This window comes from Manis javanica, chromosome 2 (assembly GCF_040802235.1).
Source record: "Manis javanica isolate MJ-LG chromosome 2, MJ_LKY, whole genome shotgun sequence".
NCBI lineage: Eukaryota > Metazoa > Chordata > Mammalia > Pholidota > Manidae > Manis > Manis javanica.
In genome coordinates, this window is record NC_133157.1 from 199,103,317 (window position 1) to 199,120,221 (window position 16,905).

General features: G+C 42.7%; 1 protein-coding gene across 1 annotated transcript in view; it reads right to left on the bottom strand.

Moving 5' to 3' along the window:
• Positions 1 to 14,233: 14,233 nt before the first annotated feature.
• The window catches only part of EIF3H (eukaryotic translation initiation factor 3 subunit H), a 101,503-nt gene continuing 98,831 nt past the window's right edge, over positions 14,234 to 16,905 (bottom strand). The window contains exon 8 of the mRNA XM_037010912.2: positions 14,234 to 16,860. Within this exon, the coding sequence (XP_036866807.1) occupies positions 16,763 to 16,860 (98 nt within the window). The 3' untranslated portion in view covers positions 14,234 to 16,762. The remainder of the gene's footprint in view (positions 16,861 to 16,905) is intronic.

Below are 16,905 nucleotides of genomic sequence, written 5' to 3' on the forward strand. Positions count from 1 at the left end.
TTTCTACCTCCTTATTAACAAGGATCTTTGTGATGACACTGGGTCCACCAGAAAAATCCAAGATAATCTCCCTATCTCAGATCTTCAGACACACCACCCATACCTCTGGTACTGTCTTTTGCTTACCCTGATTTATTTTTCTCCATTTTTGATATCCCCATCAGAAACACTATTATTTAGTCATTTATTCATTTTTTGCTATGCCCAAATAGAATGTAAACTCCATGAAGGCCTGTTCTTGGTTGACTTTTATGTCACCAGAGCCTAGAACATTACCTGGCAGTTAAAATGAAAGAATCCTGCAGATAAGACAGTATTTGATGGGAACTTAGCCAGGCAGAGGTAAGAAAGAGAAAAAGGAGGTAAAAGGGGGGCTGCAGGCAAAGACAAAACACAAACAATGCAAGAAAAAGGGTTAGTTCCAGAAACAAAAGGACATTCAATATCACTTGGGAGAGGGATACCTTGTGTTGCCCAGCCAGCATCCATTCCCCCAATCCTCTTCTAATAGAACCCTAATTCTGAGCATGTACCACCACTCACGTACGCACACACCCAAGGTATCTCAGCAGGCACTGACCTCACGCTGGGCCTGTATCATTCAGGCTCCCACCCTCGGCTCCCACCCACTCTGTAGACTGCACGTCCCAGGTTCCCACGTCATCCACTGTTTTGACCCATGGGAGGCTCTGGTAGGAAATAGAAAGTGCTGGGGACTGAAATACGTCCCCTCAAAATTCTTATGTTGAAGCCCTAACCCTCCATGTAACTATTTGGAGAGAGGGACTGTAAGGAAGTAATTAAGGCTGAATGAGATCAAAAGAGTGGGCGCCCTAATCTGATGGTCTGGTGTCCTTATAAGGAGAGGGACAGACACCAGAGCTTGCTCTCAGCCGCTGTCTCTGCACAGAGGAAAGGCCACATGAAGACACATCAGGAAGGTGGCCATCTGAGAGCCAGGGAGAGGCCTCACCAAGGACCCCGACACACCCTGATCTCAGACTGCCAGCCTCCGGGACTGAGAGGGAACCAGTATCTGTTCAAGCCCACAGTCTGTGGTATTGTTATGATAGCCCTCACTGACTAAGACACGAGGGAAGGATAAAGAAGAAGCCAAAATATTTCTCACCCTCCTTTCCAGACTCAGGCGGTACTGTCTCAACAGTGGCTCCTGCTGGACAGGCCCATGCAGTCCCTGCTTCTTCCAGGTGACCGAGACTCCATCTGTGGCCTCTGTCCCTACACTTGGGCCGTTCTGCTCACTAACCTCTCGGCAACCACATCATCCCCTGTGGGCGTCTCAGCTCCTCTTTACCTGTCTCACCAATTCCCTGCATTCAGTCCCTTCTGATCTAAGAACTCACAGGATTCCTATTTTCCTGGTTGGACCCTGCTTGACACTTCATGTGGCACATAAGGTGTCAGGGGGAAAGCGGCACCAGAGGACATTAGTGTATTGCAAGGGTCACTTCACCAAATTCCTTGCCCAGCAAACTGCAGGGGGTGATGTCAGAACTCGAGGTGGAGCATGTGGGGAGCCCACAGAGACCTTCACCAGGGGGAGGCCATTTTCAGGGTTCCATTTTCAAAAGGTCAGGTCACAAAAGGGGTTGATTCACCCGTAGCACCTAGAAAATTATTCTGTGGGGCTTACATTTTCACAAGGTCTCTCTGTCGCTGTGTACACACCACCTAGGTACTTCTCTTCCAAAAGCAGGGACAGCAGACAGGAGAGGAGCAGCACCAAAATGAGCAGAAGGTAAGGGCTGCTCTCCTTATCCTCTCTGCATCTAAACGAACTGGCTGCTGAATTGTGTCTAAACCATAATTACAGAATGGGGCATGCTATAGGAACTAAGGGGTCCCCACATCCCCTTCTTCCCTTTGCAAACCTCAGATTCTTGTGTTTAAAAGCCAAGTAGAGGCTGAGAAAATACAAGCCAGAAACATCCCAGTCAGCACTTTGAATGCAGAATATATGGGTTCTAAATAAGGGTGTCATATGGGTGATACAGCGAATACCAGCTGGTCGCTGTAACTCAAACAGCCAGCACCTTGGTCTGTACAATCCAACATGTAAGCAAGCAGAGGCCTATTTGTTCCTGTCACCCTTCAGCAAAAGTTTTTTTTTTTCCTTTGGTGGATTTGCTTTTCGCCCTCTCTTTCTCCTTCCCTTTCTTTTTCATTCCTTTTTCTTTTTAAAAAAATATTCTTGGAAGCACTTTTCTGCCAATCACTGTCAGCGGCTACTCAGGCCTGGGTAAAGCAACAGCAGATGCACAGACTTGAAAATGAGCTACGGAGGGTGCGTGGGAGGGAGTATTCCTCTCACAAGAGCAAACAGATAATACACTACCTGCTAATACAGCCTAAGACAAATTTTAATCTAATTAAGATTCATTCTTCAGGTGCACAGACAGCAGAAAACAGAATCGAATGCTTCGCCACACAGAACTGATTTTTTTTAAATATTGAAAATGTTCTTCTCCAAGAGAAGGCCGCTGAGATTTATACACATTGCTAATATATTTAAGGCAGAAGAGGAAAAGACAACAGTCTCCACTGGGCAGGGAACTAAAGAGAAAATGTCAGAGCTTGAGGTGGGGCTCCTGTCCTGAGAGGCCAGGAATCATCTGAGATGCTCCCCAGATGGGCCATCGTCCAGGCCAGACGGCCAGCTGGGGCGCCTAGGAGAAGGCAGACAGGTTTTAAGGACATTGGCCTATTTTAGAAATCAGCTGAGGTTTCTAGTGTTTAAGAAAAGCCATGGATTTCAGGAAAAGGCCCATAGGAAATACTAAAAATCTCTCTCGGCCCCTCTTAGTCAACAATGACCTACATGGATCTGTGCTATTTGGTGCACACAAGCTCTCCTCTGCCATCTCCACCATGTCCCACTCTCCTCTGAGCAGATGAAAATCAAGACTTCTTTGATATTTTATGTACAGGGTCTCAGCTGAGTCTCTTTAGAATGTATGCTTGGCAGGGAGTGGGGAGGGGATATTTTTCCCCAGGAAAAAATATAACCATTAAATTCTAAAGGAAAGATGCTTTTCTTAGCCCGCAGAATTTCTAAGACAATCTGTCAGACATCAACTCTGCTCTCCCACCCCCCCCGCCCTCTCTCCCTGAGCTGCCCCGGACCCCAGTTTCTCTCTCTCCAGAATTCTCTTTCAGCCCTTCACAAGGCCCAACTCCTGCTTGTCTTTGCAACCTCAGCCCCAGGAAATCCCTTCCTCCAGCAAGACTTCCCAGCCTTTCATAAAGCAAGCTCTGTGATGGCATCTCATGGCCTCCCGCTCTTCTCCTCCATGGCTCTAATCACAATCGCAAATCACTGATCGCTTATGTGATAGTTTATCATCTGTCTCTGTCTCTGGATTGTAGACTCCATGAAGGCAGTGCACGTAGCAGCCCTACAGCTGTGCCACTCAGGTCTGCTGCTGCAGGGAGCACTGAGTGACGACCAGCCCCAGCTGCTGTGCTGTGCGCCCACCATGGCACCATGCCAAGGCCTCATTTGCCAGAGGCTATTCCCAGCCACTGACCAAGGGCAGCACTGAATGCAGGCCATTCTTGCCAGACGGGGCACTCCTCAGACAGGCTACTTCCACCAAGATCTCCCTGTTCACCCAGCCAAAACTCTCTCAGAACCAGGCTGCAGTCTGAGACTGGCTGTCCAGTGCTCCTTCTGCTCTCTCCCCCTGGGCCATCTGAAGGTCCTCCCCATCCCATCCCTCCCTCCCCTTTCACTCCCACAGGGCATCTGCTTCCCTAAGGACCTGCAGGACTCACACTGATAAAGGCAGTAATTCCTGTTCATTCCCCATGGCTTCCCCAGGGCCAGGCACAAGGCTTAGTGTATAACAAGTGCTTAATTAATGTGTGAAACGAATGCATGTTTTCAGACATGGTGAAGACCCGTTCAGAGTGTGTGTGGATGAACCAGAGCAAACTTAAGTCATCCTCTGAGAAACCAACTCCAAGGACAGGCCCTTCAGAACTGATACCAATGCCCCATTCCTCTGAGCCTTTGTGTTGTAAGAGTGACCGGACCATGGCTGAAGAGCTGTTATCAACACTGTAACATCAGTGTCATCATAGTTACCTTTTATTGAGCACCTAATATGTGTTAGGCATTTACTACAAAATGTATAAGCATTAAGTTATTGAATTCTCACAATTGCAGCATGAGGATAATCTTACTCCCATTTTACAGGTGAGAAAACTGAGGTTTAGTAAATCACAACAGGTCCAGTTTTGCTGAGGTGACAAACCCTTCCACCCATCTTGGTGGCTTCAAACTATTGTATGTAAATGTGACACAGACACAGTTCCTGACTTCCTGTGCCTCCTTCTAGACTTTCAAAGAATGAGCCAATAAAATCTTTTGAACAACACCAGATGCTAAGTTTAACCTCCCCATCCTGAGCCGGTGAGGACCTGCTAAGCTTGGGCCTCACATCACCCCAGAACATCTCTTAGTTGCCAAAGTCGAGGCTCGGGGACCTGGGGACACAGAAATAGATTTGCTCCTGCACCAGCCTCCCAGCCCCCACGAGGTCTGGCAGCCCCAGGTCAGCTCCCTTCCCTGCCCAATGCAAAGCCTCTTGCTAACCATTCTTGTCCCTGATGGGAGAGAGCATTCGGCCCTTTCAAAGACGTGGCATTTTATTATTTTTCATGTCCGTATTAGCACTGTGACTGTATCCAGTATCTCCTGCTCCGGGCTTGCTGTTTCAGCCAGACAACTAGGAAAGAGTCTATTTTCCTTTCAGTCTTCCTTTCTTTTTTCTTTAAATAAACATTAAAATCTCCTTCTGATAAACATTAGACTCTCCCAGTCTCCCAACAAGCTTTAGAGGGACTGGTTATCCCAAGCAGGTAAGAAAATCTGATTGAGCTTCACTTTTGGTAGTTCACTTTTGGTAAATGCCAGGATGGACAAAAATGAAACCAACAGATTCTCTTAATGCCCCAACTGTGAAATTAAACCATAATATAAAATGAGCTTATTCAAACTCACCTAGCATTCCCACTCCCCCAAGCTCCCCGTGGCCACTTTTGGAGGTCCCGATATGCCCCCCCAGTCAGTAACCACTGCAAAACCAGGGTGAAGGGAGAGGGCATTTTACTCCAACTCGGGGACGTGCTTAGTAAAACTGCATGTGGCAAATCATATCGTAACCATCTGGACAGGGATCCATTTCGGTTCTGGGAAACTTCTCCACTGAGACATGTCCAATACTGGCCCCTCAAGGGACCGGGGAAGGCGGCTTGTGCAAGGAAGGAGAGAGCATGTGCCTCCTCGCTGTCCCACCGTCTCTGACAGTCTGCAGCCTCCCGACTCACAGCTCTGAGGCTGCCAAAGTTCTCTCGTCCTGAAGCGGCATCTGGTTTCTTGATTCAAGCCTCTCCTTTGTCAAAACGGGTGTCTCCCAGCAGGACCTCAAGTCCCTTCAATAATTCTTAAGCCTAATTGGAGTCGGGGTTCTGAGCAGTCTCAGGCGCTCTTGAGAGTCAGGGGGCCCCAGGGAGGGAGACCTTGGTCCCACTCCTAGGATCTGCCAGTTGTGTTGGCCAGAGTCTGACATCCAGAGAGTTGTGATCTGAGCCAATATCATAACCAATTTCAGTACCTCAGTTTCCCCACCCATAAACCTTAGCTCTGAGACTTGGGAGTCTTAATGAGCATTGGCCTTTCCTGGATAAACTGACCAGGTGCCGGAAACATCTGCGGCTGGAAGCAGAGTCTGCTGTATAAACAGAATATAGATTCGTATATACAAGACTGTAGCTCAAGCTCAAAAGCAACTAAGCCTGACTTCATCCCAAATTCTATTCAGTACGTATCTTGGGAAAAGTCAGTCTCGTCTCCTCTGAGCTAGGTTACACTGGAAGAATTCACTTCATTTGCCTTGCTCAGACTACTCAGGGCTTTCTGCAAAAAGTGAAGAATCAATAATTCTTACCACAGCACTTTCCATTTAAACCATGTAACATTACTCCAAAAATAAATACCCAAATGGAATGTATGCTCTACATGGACAAGGGCAATTATCTGTCTTATTGACCACCATATCCCCGAAGTACTGATTTATAAAGGATACTATAAATAGCTTGTTGACTGAATGAATGAACAGATAATAGTCCTACATTTGCGTAGGTTTTAGACTGCCTTTATAGCATCTACTTTCATGCTGTCCTCAGTTCATGAGTTTATCAGGGCAGAAAAATACTAAGCCAGCTGACCAGTTAAGACTCAAGTCAACCTGACAGTGAATAGCAGGTCTGGAAAAAAACACAAGATCAGGTTCCCAAACACCCAATTCAGCCTTCTTGTCTTTACAACTCACTGTTTTCCTTTGTCCAAAGGGCCAGAAAACCATAGCCCGGGGGCCAAATCCAGAACATCAACTGATTTTTGTAAACAAAGTTTTATTGGAAACAGCCACACCCATACCTTTCCATACTGCCTATGGCTGCTTTCCCACTTCCACTGCAGAGCTGAGGAGTTGCCATAAAGACCATGTGGCCCACAAAACTGAGTATGTACTCTCTAGCCCTTTACAGAAAAAAGCTTGCTGACCCCTGCTCTCTAGAATCTCGGGATCTTAGATTCATCCCTGAAATCCTGGAATCTTAGATTCTTTCCCTCAATCTTATTCCAATCCTGGAGCTACTGCTAGAGACAAGAGTTCCAGGGCCACAGTTTTGGTCATACAGCCTATATAACCACCTACCACTTCATGAATGCTATTGTGAATGCAATTTAATTCTCACAACAGTCCCATGAGGTAAGCACTATTATACACATAGTGTGCTAGTAGAATTGGGCTGAACCATATGAAATTGTCCATTTTTTTGTAGATCAAATACTGGCAATTGCTTATCAGTCCAACTACTACTACTTATGTCCATTTTTAAAGATGAGAAAACATGAGCACCTGGCCCACTGACACACAGTTAAATGAAAGTAATCCAATACTAACTAGCTCTGGGCCTAGAACAGCCACTAGCTCTACTGCTTGCTCTAAAAACTTTATACTTCATTTTATGTATTAGAGGCCATGCTAATCCTGAAGAACCCAGCCTACACTGGTTAAGCCTTTCTCACATTTAATTCTCACTCACATTTAGACATGTTTTGGGTTCTTTTATTTCTCCAAGTAGCACCTCTGAATATCCCACAAAACTACTCTTCACTGGAACACATTTTGGGGTAGACCTCCATTCCTTCCATCTGCATCAAAGCACCCACCTTCCTCGGTGCTGCCATGGCCCCGGCCCCGGCTGCAGCCATCCCAACTCCCCAGAACACCCGCACAACTGCCCTGGGCATGCTCAGCTTGAGACACACTGTACCTGCTTCCCAGGCAAAAAGAACTCCCTTTTCACTAAAATAACCTTAACAGTCCCTGCAGTTGCTGCAGGCTAATTCCATTTATAGGAATAATGAAGCTCCATCCTTGTGTGGCATCAATGTTCATTTAATACACTTTAGCCATCCCATATCTCTCATTTGCAATGCAAATAAACTGCATCCTCCATCAAAACTGCTCACTCTCCAAGTCCAAGTTCTTCTTAGGATTTATGTGCCGATTCAGTTGCAGGCTTTTTTCCAATGGCAGAATCCAAAATTGGAAGCTGTGTTTTTAGTCCAGGTCAATTAAGTAATGTGGTATATGTATGCTTAGCTGTTTTTCCCCCTTTTAAAAAGAGAGTAATTGCTAATATATGTAACATTCACAATCAGGGCCTCATTTATTACACATTTTTCTTCAGGAATAACAGAAGTCCATTACTTGTCATAAGCACCCTCGCTTGCCCCATCCTGAAAAATTGACTTGGTAGGGAAGTCAGAAATCTCTCATAACCAATGACAGACATCAGTGAACAAAAATAACAAGACTCAAGTTTAGTAGTTTATTGCCATATTTTGAAACAACTGGTTAGGCAGCTGCTGCTATTATCATCCAATTACTTCTCATTTTTCCAGAGTTTTGAATTCAAACTGAAACAAATTAAATCTAAATTTCTATATGCTCTTTAAAAAACAATTTCAGATAACATTGCAAATAAAAAGTTGAAGTAGAGAGGAAGAAAGGGGTATTGGCCGCAAGAAAGACGAGAATCCTATTTTTAATGCTTCTGATGATTTGTTTCGATTGCCTCAAGTTATACAGACAGGCCTTCCACGCAGTCTCCACTCCAAATAGGTTCTTAGTGCTGAGACTCTGCAGTTTGCTAAAAATGCACTTCTCATTGCCAATGTTACAAAGGTGCCCCTTTCACCAGATGTTGAATATTTTGCATGCTTTGGTGTAACACTCTATAGGTGGTGTTCAAACACAAAAGAAATCCCTCAAAAGATTACATGGGTCATATTTTGGCAGTATCAGTTCGAACAGAATTGCACATGATTTCTACTGGAAATGAAGGCAGAGAGCAGCGTGATTATGTTTTTCCAACATTCCCATGCTTTCTGCCATATATTAGTTTTGTGTTTAGTAATTACATTTTTTGCTAGAAAAATAATACATATCTGAATCTTCTCTGTTTCTTTTATACAAATCTAACTCCTTGACCCTAATTAGGGGAAGCTGAGGGTGAAGGTAGGATGCAGACTGCCACAATTCTCCCTCCGTCTGCCAGCATTCAACACAGACTTCAAAACAGAACTCACATCACTGAGGCTTTGCTCGGTACGAGGTTGGGAGGTGGCACGCACTTGCTGTCCTTTTCGCTGCAGCACATTCCACTGCTGCCTGTAGGCGGCCACTGAAATCAGCAGCAGGTGAACTAAAACCCTGCTTGTCTCAGGCGCCCCAGCACAGCGGGTTTGAAATGCTGGCGATTCAGAGAAGGCGCCCAGGCGTGGCAGATAAGTCTCTCCGGGCGGTGGATCCTTCCAGCCCGTGTCTTCTCTCTCCCTTTTTCCTCCTTCCTCTGCCCCGCGCCCCACCTCCTCTCTTCTCATTCTTCCTTCTTCCAACCCCTTCTCCTTTGTGCCTGCTCTCGCCAAGCAGGCCCCCAGGCCTGGGCTCTTTGTGCTCTGTCTGAAACCCCTTTCCTTCTCTTTGACCTGACCTAACAATCGCTCTAACTTCTCATAGGGGCAGCTTCTCTATAGTAATTTATTTGCACGTCTTCACAAAATCATCTCTGGCAATTTAATACATAAATAAAATTTCCAGGCCTTATTTCAAACTGGACTTTTGAAAAACTCCTTAGGCCATAATGACAGAGCCAGATTCAGGAACCACTGGTCCAGAGCAAGCGCCAGCAAGCACTGGAATCATCTGGGGTGTTGTTAAGGCACAGGTTAGGCTCCGCCCAGAAGTTCCTAATTCGGTGTGTCTGGGGGAGGTCCAATAATTTGCATTTCTGGCAAGCTCACAGATGATGCTCCTCCAGGGGCCACACTTAGAGAACCACTGCCCTTGGGTAAGTCCCCTGAGAATCACGACTTACTACTGCTCTTTCATTCCCAGTGTTGAGCACAGCACCTGGCCCATTTGTCTGCAGAATGACCACGAGATGTGCTGTAACATTAATACAATTACAGAGGAAAACCCGTAAGCACCATTTTCAAAGTAAGTTTGTTGATGCTATTTTCATCCCACAGCAATGCCCCATTTGCAAAACTAAAACCAACTTTGAAGTTAGACATGGGAGTCTCAGAAGTGCTGAACTCACATGGTAAGCAACACTGTGTTCTTTTTAAGGAAAAATGCCACTCTTACTGGTTGGCTGGTTGACTTTTCTTCCTAGAGGTCATGAGAGGCAAGCATCTAGTATCTTAAGAGCATCAGGATAAAATCATCATTTGTCCAAGGAGCAACGATTCACTGCTAACACTGAATATATTCAGAATCCATACAGGATTTGCACGCCCAGCCTCTAATCACTTTCAGCAGAGTATCTCACAATTACTACAGCCCATCGATACAAGATGGGAGATTGTCATCTGAGATCTGCCACATCAGCGTTTCATCAAAACGCAAAATCAACACCTTCCCTTTCTCCCTCCCCTACCCCAGATGATTTCTGAATTTCTGTACATTTGTGAATTCACAGAAGCATGAAGCGAATGACATGAACATCAGAAACGCAAATGTCTCTGTTTCTAACAAATTGCTCCAGTTTCCCTTGTTCATTTGTGGGAGGTAATGGACTCTACATGCACTTAATCACAAGTTTAGAAGGCGGAAGCAAAGGTGAATTAATTTTCCAAAGTGTTTTGTCAGGAGTAGCTCTTACACACATACACATCCTGAAGTATTTTTTTCCAATGCTGATTTATACTTTAATAAAACTGACATCTGCATCTCCAAATACTGCATTGTCAAAAGAATCTAGCTTAATTTTGTTTGCTTGAAATGTTTTCATTTCAGACCAAATTTAGAATACCCCACCACCTGTCAACAGCATTAGTCTCCAGCAAAGCAGCAAAAAGCTCACCTCTTCCAGCCACTTCCCAGCTGGAACAGTGAGGGAAACAAGATGCAAGGTTTTTCATTAGCCTCTAACTCCTTGTTCCTTCTTAAGAATGTGCAACCTTTGTGCTCTGAATTGCAGAAATCATACTCAACTACCCAGTGCATCATGGAGCATCTCACACAAAGTTTCAGTATATAAGGAGCAACATTTGAGATTTTTAAGAAATGCTGACGGGCTGTGGGAGTGAGCACAATGGGCGAGGGGATCAAAAGGTACAAACTTTCAGTTATAAAGTCACAGAGTATAATGTGCAAGCATGGTGACATATAGTAACAATGCTGTATTACATAGTTGACAATTTTGCTAAGACTAAGTCTTAAAATTCCTCACAAGAGAAAAAATTCATGTTAATTGTTTACTGTGGTGATCATTTTGCAATACATACAAATACCAAATCAAAAAAGAAAAAGAAATGCTGAGATACAGAATACAAAAGCAGAGCGAATGATCTAGGCTATTTTGGAAACAATATTTAAAGGTCTCAGAGACTGTCTCCCTATCTGTGAATGGGAGCATTTGTGGTGGCCAAGAGATTAGGCTAGTTCCCCTACTGCCGTGAAATTCTATTAAATTTGAAATTCTATTGTATTTGAAGATCGACTTTTATTCTTCTATTGCCTCTGAAGGTTGCACTTTCTTAAATCTACTGAGGTATAAGCAAATAAACCTTGGCATATATGAGTTGGGTTAAGTATTTTTGAGGTTGAAAGCAGGAGAAACCAACTCAAAATTTCTGAAGGAAAAAAAAAAAGGCAGTGTACTAAGAAGGTTCAAATGTGTTTTTGTGAAACCCAAGGGCAGGAATACAAATAAGCCTCAGAATGGGACTGGAAACAGAAAATCCAAGTATTAGAAGCCCAAAAGCAGGCTCATCTTTGTTCCTCCCTCTTCTTCCCCTTTTCTCTTCTCTGCTAACCAGCCCCTGTGTCACAGAATGGTTAGTAAGAGGTAGGACGTTCTCTATTCAAGAAAGGAGCCCAAGTGACACTGGAGGCCCTGAATCTCAATTCTTCTTTATCAGAAAAGGGTCACTGATTGGGGTGTTCACTCTGGTCCAATTAAAAAAAATGGACTTTAGGAGCTCACCACTGGCTTCCTCTGTAACTAGGGGGTATGGTGAATTAGGGGGTGAGGCAGTTCCTCAAAACTTATCAGGGGAGGGAAGAGAGTAGTTCACCTCCCCTGGAAGCTAAGTTGAAATAAGAACTGTTTTCCCCAAGTTGTGTCAAGAAGGGAGGTTGGGCCAAATACTGGTAAGAGAACTCAAGACCTGAGTTCCAGTCCTGGTCCTGCCACCTGGACCATATTCACTTTAGTTAATCACGACCTTTTTGTAGTTGGGCTTCATCCTCCCTGAGCAGGAACTGTATGTTTCTCATTCCCTTAGAACTATATTCTCAGTACCAAGCACATTGGCTTCATAAGACATTTGTGCTTGTCCCCATTCCAAACGACCAAGGGTACAAGCAAGTACTTTGTGAACTGAAAAATTATAGAGGATCTTCTTAAAAGTTGTTCCCAATGCAATGTAGTTAGTCTATTCACTTTTTTCTCCAAGTATCTGGGTCTTTCACCTCCAGGACAGAGGTCCTCCTCAGCAGGTAGAGCATCAGAGAGATGATAAGCCAAAACAATACTTACCATACATCCATTAAGACCAGCATAGACATTTTTTTGTAGGCAGCACATGCGTTTTGTATTTCTTTGGCCCATTGCCTCCTGAGAGTGCATTTCTGTTATAGTGCAGTGGGCTAGAAGTGGAAATCATCAGCTGCAATTCCTCTCTGTATCTCATTAGAGGTCTAGTTTCCCCTTAATGCACATGAAGACCTTTCATTAGCAATAATGGGAGCTGCAAGCATCAAAGAGAAAAATAGACCCTCACTACTGTGATCTAGGAGATGAGGTTACTGGAATGCTTGCCTGCCTGACTGGAGAATTATGACATTCAGAGATGCATGATTAAATCACAGAAAAATTAAAATGTTTGTGACTATTTTAGAAAATGAAATGCAATTTAAAAACCTCAAAACAGAGAAAAGCAAGAATCAAAACTAAAGAATTATAGACGGATTGAATTTATAAATGAGTTAAGCAAGTGAAAGCCAAATGACATGATAAACAAAGGTGGGGAAAGATTACCCAGGGGATTTGACAAAATAAGAACCTTTTCCAATACATACAAAGTAAAACATTGGCAAGAGAGACTACGGTCCAAGAAGAAAAGGCAAGGACCATTTACTGTCAGAAGCAGTAAACACTGCTGAAAGTTAAACAAATTCTTTGCCTCCATGTCCACAAAGGAAGATGGAAGATGCCAGAAATGGCTTTGCCCTGGAGAAGGGTCAGTGAAAAAAAATATTACTGAAGGAAATAAAAGTGACACCTGAGTTTATGTCTTGAGGTTGACACAAATGCCAGAAGGAGTAAGAATATTTTCCTACAGAAATCAATTCAACTTTAAATAAGGACACTTAGAAATGGGCCACCCAGCATTGTTAAGAGTCTGTCAAAGTGGTACAGTCCTTCATTTTCATCCAAATGTAAAAACAGTAATTTTTGGATTAAAAGAAAATCATCTTTACCTTCCTTTTAATACATCAGTGGATTAGAATTTTCTTATACATTTTTTTTGGAGGAAACACATATAAAGGAACTAATTATTTAATTGCAATCTACTGAAAACAACTTCCAGCAAGCTCTAGAGCAAGGATAAAAATTCAGCACCCCATGTTCAGCCCCCGCAGTTCATGATAGTTCCAGGCAATACATAAGTTAGTATCGTCTGAGGCTATATTCAGTCTTTAGTAGACTGCTTGCCACTGATTCAAGGGAAGGATTGAAAATGGACTGCCTCATAACGTTAAGAAAATGCAACTGGCTTCAACATCAATTTCGAATAATCAAATTGTAACTCTAATAAACTTATCATATGACAACTGACGTGAAGGCTTAACAGCCTCTGAAAACAAGAATACAAAGACAGAAATGTCTGGGATAGACCAAACCCCTACAGAATGACCCCGAACTCCTCAAGTTGGGAATGGTGGCTCTTGGAAACCATTTCTGCATCCAGTGAGTGTATCCCTAAAATCACTACTGAAACGTCAGTAGAGTCATTCTGTATTTTGCTGTAGAGCCGAGCAGGCTCAAGGTGCACTCAAGGAGTGTGCATCTACATAAGAAGATCAAGGCAATGGGTACTAGACCACAGCTGTTTACTTCAGCAAACTAATTTCACAGTACTTCTGCCTCCCTATCCCCTACCTTCCTGTCTCAAATAATTTAGAGTCAGATCAACCCATTTCAATCCACCCAAACAGGGTCAGACTCCAGTTTGGGAGTTGCTGCCAAATTAGTTGGTTTTAACTCCTCCACTGCAAACTCTTAGACTATGAGATGCAGATACCAACCACTGCTTTGTTTTCATCTTTGCCAATATTAATAAACTCTGATCTTCATCGTTTCCTTCACTATTCACCAACCACCATCACCCCTCTATACACGTCAAATAAAGAATCCTCTGCTGAGATGGCCCAATGCACTCTCCAAGGCACTGCCAACTTGATCCTATTGAGGGGCCCTTGAGTCCTTTGCTCAAGTAAAGCCCTACAGGCACTGGTCTTGAGCCCGTTTAATATCATCTCTTAAAACTCTTGGCCCATTTCTGGGACAGAACTATCACAGAGAAAGATGCCCAATGAGGAAAGAAAAAAATCGACAAATGGTGTATTATATATTTAATTTAATGAGAAACATTTGCTATAAAAATGAAGTTTACAACTCAAAATATTCTTTAATAACATTCTGATACCCACACCAGAGTTCAATGCCAGCATGGTCTGAAAGTGAAGGTTTTACTTAGGCTTTCCAAAGAATGTTACAAAAACAGTATGAACAATATAGTAACACTTTGGGAGGCACTAAAGTTATTAAGATGCTGTAACTGAGAAATCACAAACACCAAGCTCCATCAGTCAAGTGAACATTAGATAACCACATATCAATTTCCAAGCTTCCAAAAATGAGGGAAAAAATTGTTTAATTTACCTCAATAGTAAAAGAATAAGGTATTTGGGGCAGGCTAAAGATTCATTTTCTCAGGTATTTTCAATTAAGGATAATGCTATGTCTTCTTAAACAGTATCTTCTAAAGCATTATCCAGGTCAAATATGTTGTACTTTTTTGGTTCATAACATTTAATTTTCCATTAGATTAACATGCTAGCTTTTCCTTTTTGTTCTTGCTAAGTGAATGATTTATCAGACCTGGTACTCAGTTTACAAGCTTTTCTCATTTTAACTCGAAGAAACTGCAAATATTTATAGAAGATGAACCACATGTATTTGCTCCTGAAAAATGTCAGAATGTAGCACTCAAATCAAATGCTGAACAGAAGCTATTCCCTAACACTACATACTGTGGAGATTTAATTTCCATTGACATATTTTCCTAAACAGTTTTTCCCACTACAGTAGCTCCTAACTCAAAAACCACTGAAATCTTCCATTAAATGTGTACTCACATATTAACTCCAAGTTACGGTATCTAAACAGTCATATGGAATTTAAGAATCACACCTTTAAAATATATAATTGAATTCTGTTAAATTAGTCTTACACCATGAAGAAAAACAGTAATTAAGGTTATTAAATCCAGGAGGAAGTGATTTTCCACCCTTTCATTTTGCTCTTTGATATTCAAGGGTATTTTAATTTCACAATGAAATTCCAAATCTAGGCAGTCAGAATGCAGTGAAATGAACCAATGGAGTATACAAATTACAAGGGCAAGGACCAGGACCAGTTTTGTTCATCCATATATCCCCTCTATCTAACACACTCACACTCAAATGTGTGTTGACTCAAATAAGGCATCATCACAGGTGGGAATATAAATCAGCAAAACCTTCCCAAAGGCAATCTGGGCAATACAGTTAAAAAGCCTTAGAATTTTATATACTCTTCAACCAATAAGAATTATCCTAGGAAATTGATGTGAACAGGTACTTGAATTCTGGAATGTTCAAGAGCCAGAGCTTTTTAAAAGCAAAAACATGCTAATAACGCCAAATCCTGAGTAGAGAGCCTAGAGCGTACCCATCACCATAGAACACACTGCCTGCCTCCTACATAGCAGCCACTATTCTCCATGCTCTACCCCAATCCTCAATGAACTCCTTTAACCCTATGAGGGAATACATGCGTCCCCTTTTCTCATCTCATCTGGCTGACAGAATGAGGCACAGGAAGGTTAAGGAACTTGTCTAAACCCACACCAAGGGGAAAAAAGCCAGGTTTCAATCCAGCTGCCTGACCCCACAGCCCCAGTGGTGCCTCCAAAGCAATGCTGTCAGAAGAAAAGGACTTTGCAGCTCTCCTTACCCTTTATACATTCCTTCTGATGTCTTCCCAGGGGCCATGTTTTCAAGGTGAAGATTATCAAAATACTAAGAGTCTCATATGTGTACCTCCATTGGCTGGCAAATCACACTGATTTTTGGCCTTACATAAATTGCAGGATTTTTCTTTCAAACACAAAATTATTTTGTTTTTCCAATGTACCACTGTTCTCCCAATTCTTCTTTTCCTTACGCATAAAACTTACTGTTAGCAGAATTATACATTACAGTATGGAAAAGATAAAACAAGAAGTCCTAATATATATATATATATATATATATATATATATTATACACACACACACACACACACATACATGCACACACACACACACACATAGAATGAGCTTCATTTTCATACAAAAAAATATGGTCCTTTGGTGAAATGATTTTTTTTTTTTAATTCTTATGCCCAATGAATAGCGTATGAGCATGAGAAGCAGCTGACCATCACCAGAAGAAATGAAAATGCAGACCCATGAGCAAACCAGTGATTCCAGGTGTGGGGACACATGGTGCCTGGCCTTCCATTTATTGTTTTTGTTTGACAGCGATAAAGTTGACTCTGGGTTGAAGTGTGGTACCTCAGAGGTAGCAAAGGTGATGGACCCTGTGGGTCTGCGCCTGGTGAAGCTTCTGGTCAAGCCCGTTATAGCAAATAAATAGGTATAAGCAACACAAAAATTAGAAACTAGATGTAGCGTGTCTAAAACCAAATGAGCAAGTAGTCAAGATTGTTTTACTTTTATTTTATTATTAGCTATAAGATTTTTCAATATGCAAATATATTTCTTCTAAGATTTGCCCCAGTGATCTCTAAAGTCCATGTTAACTCCTTTTCTGGAAACTTCCTTTCCTTAGTTGTTGTATTCTTGAAGAGCCTGGGCCATGAAGAGTTTGCCCAAGTTTTGGGCAGTGAACTCCTTGATGTTCTGGCAGTAAGTATTAATCTGGCCTGTGCATTCAGGAAAGTGAGAAAAAGGTCATAATGTTCCACAAA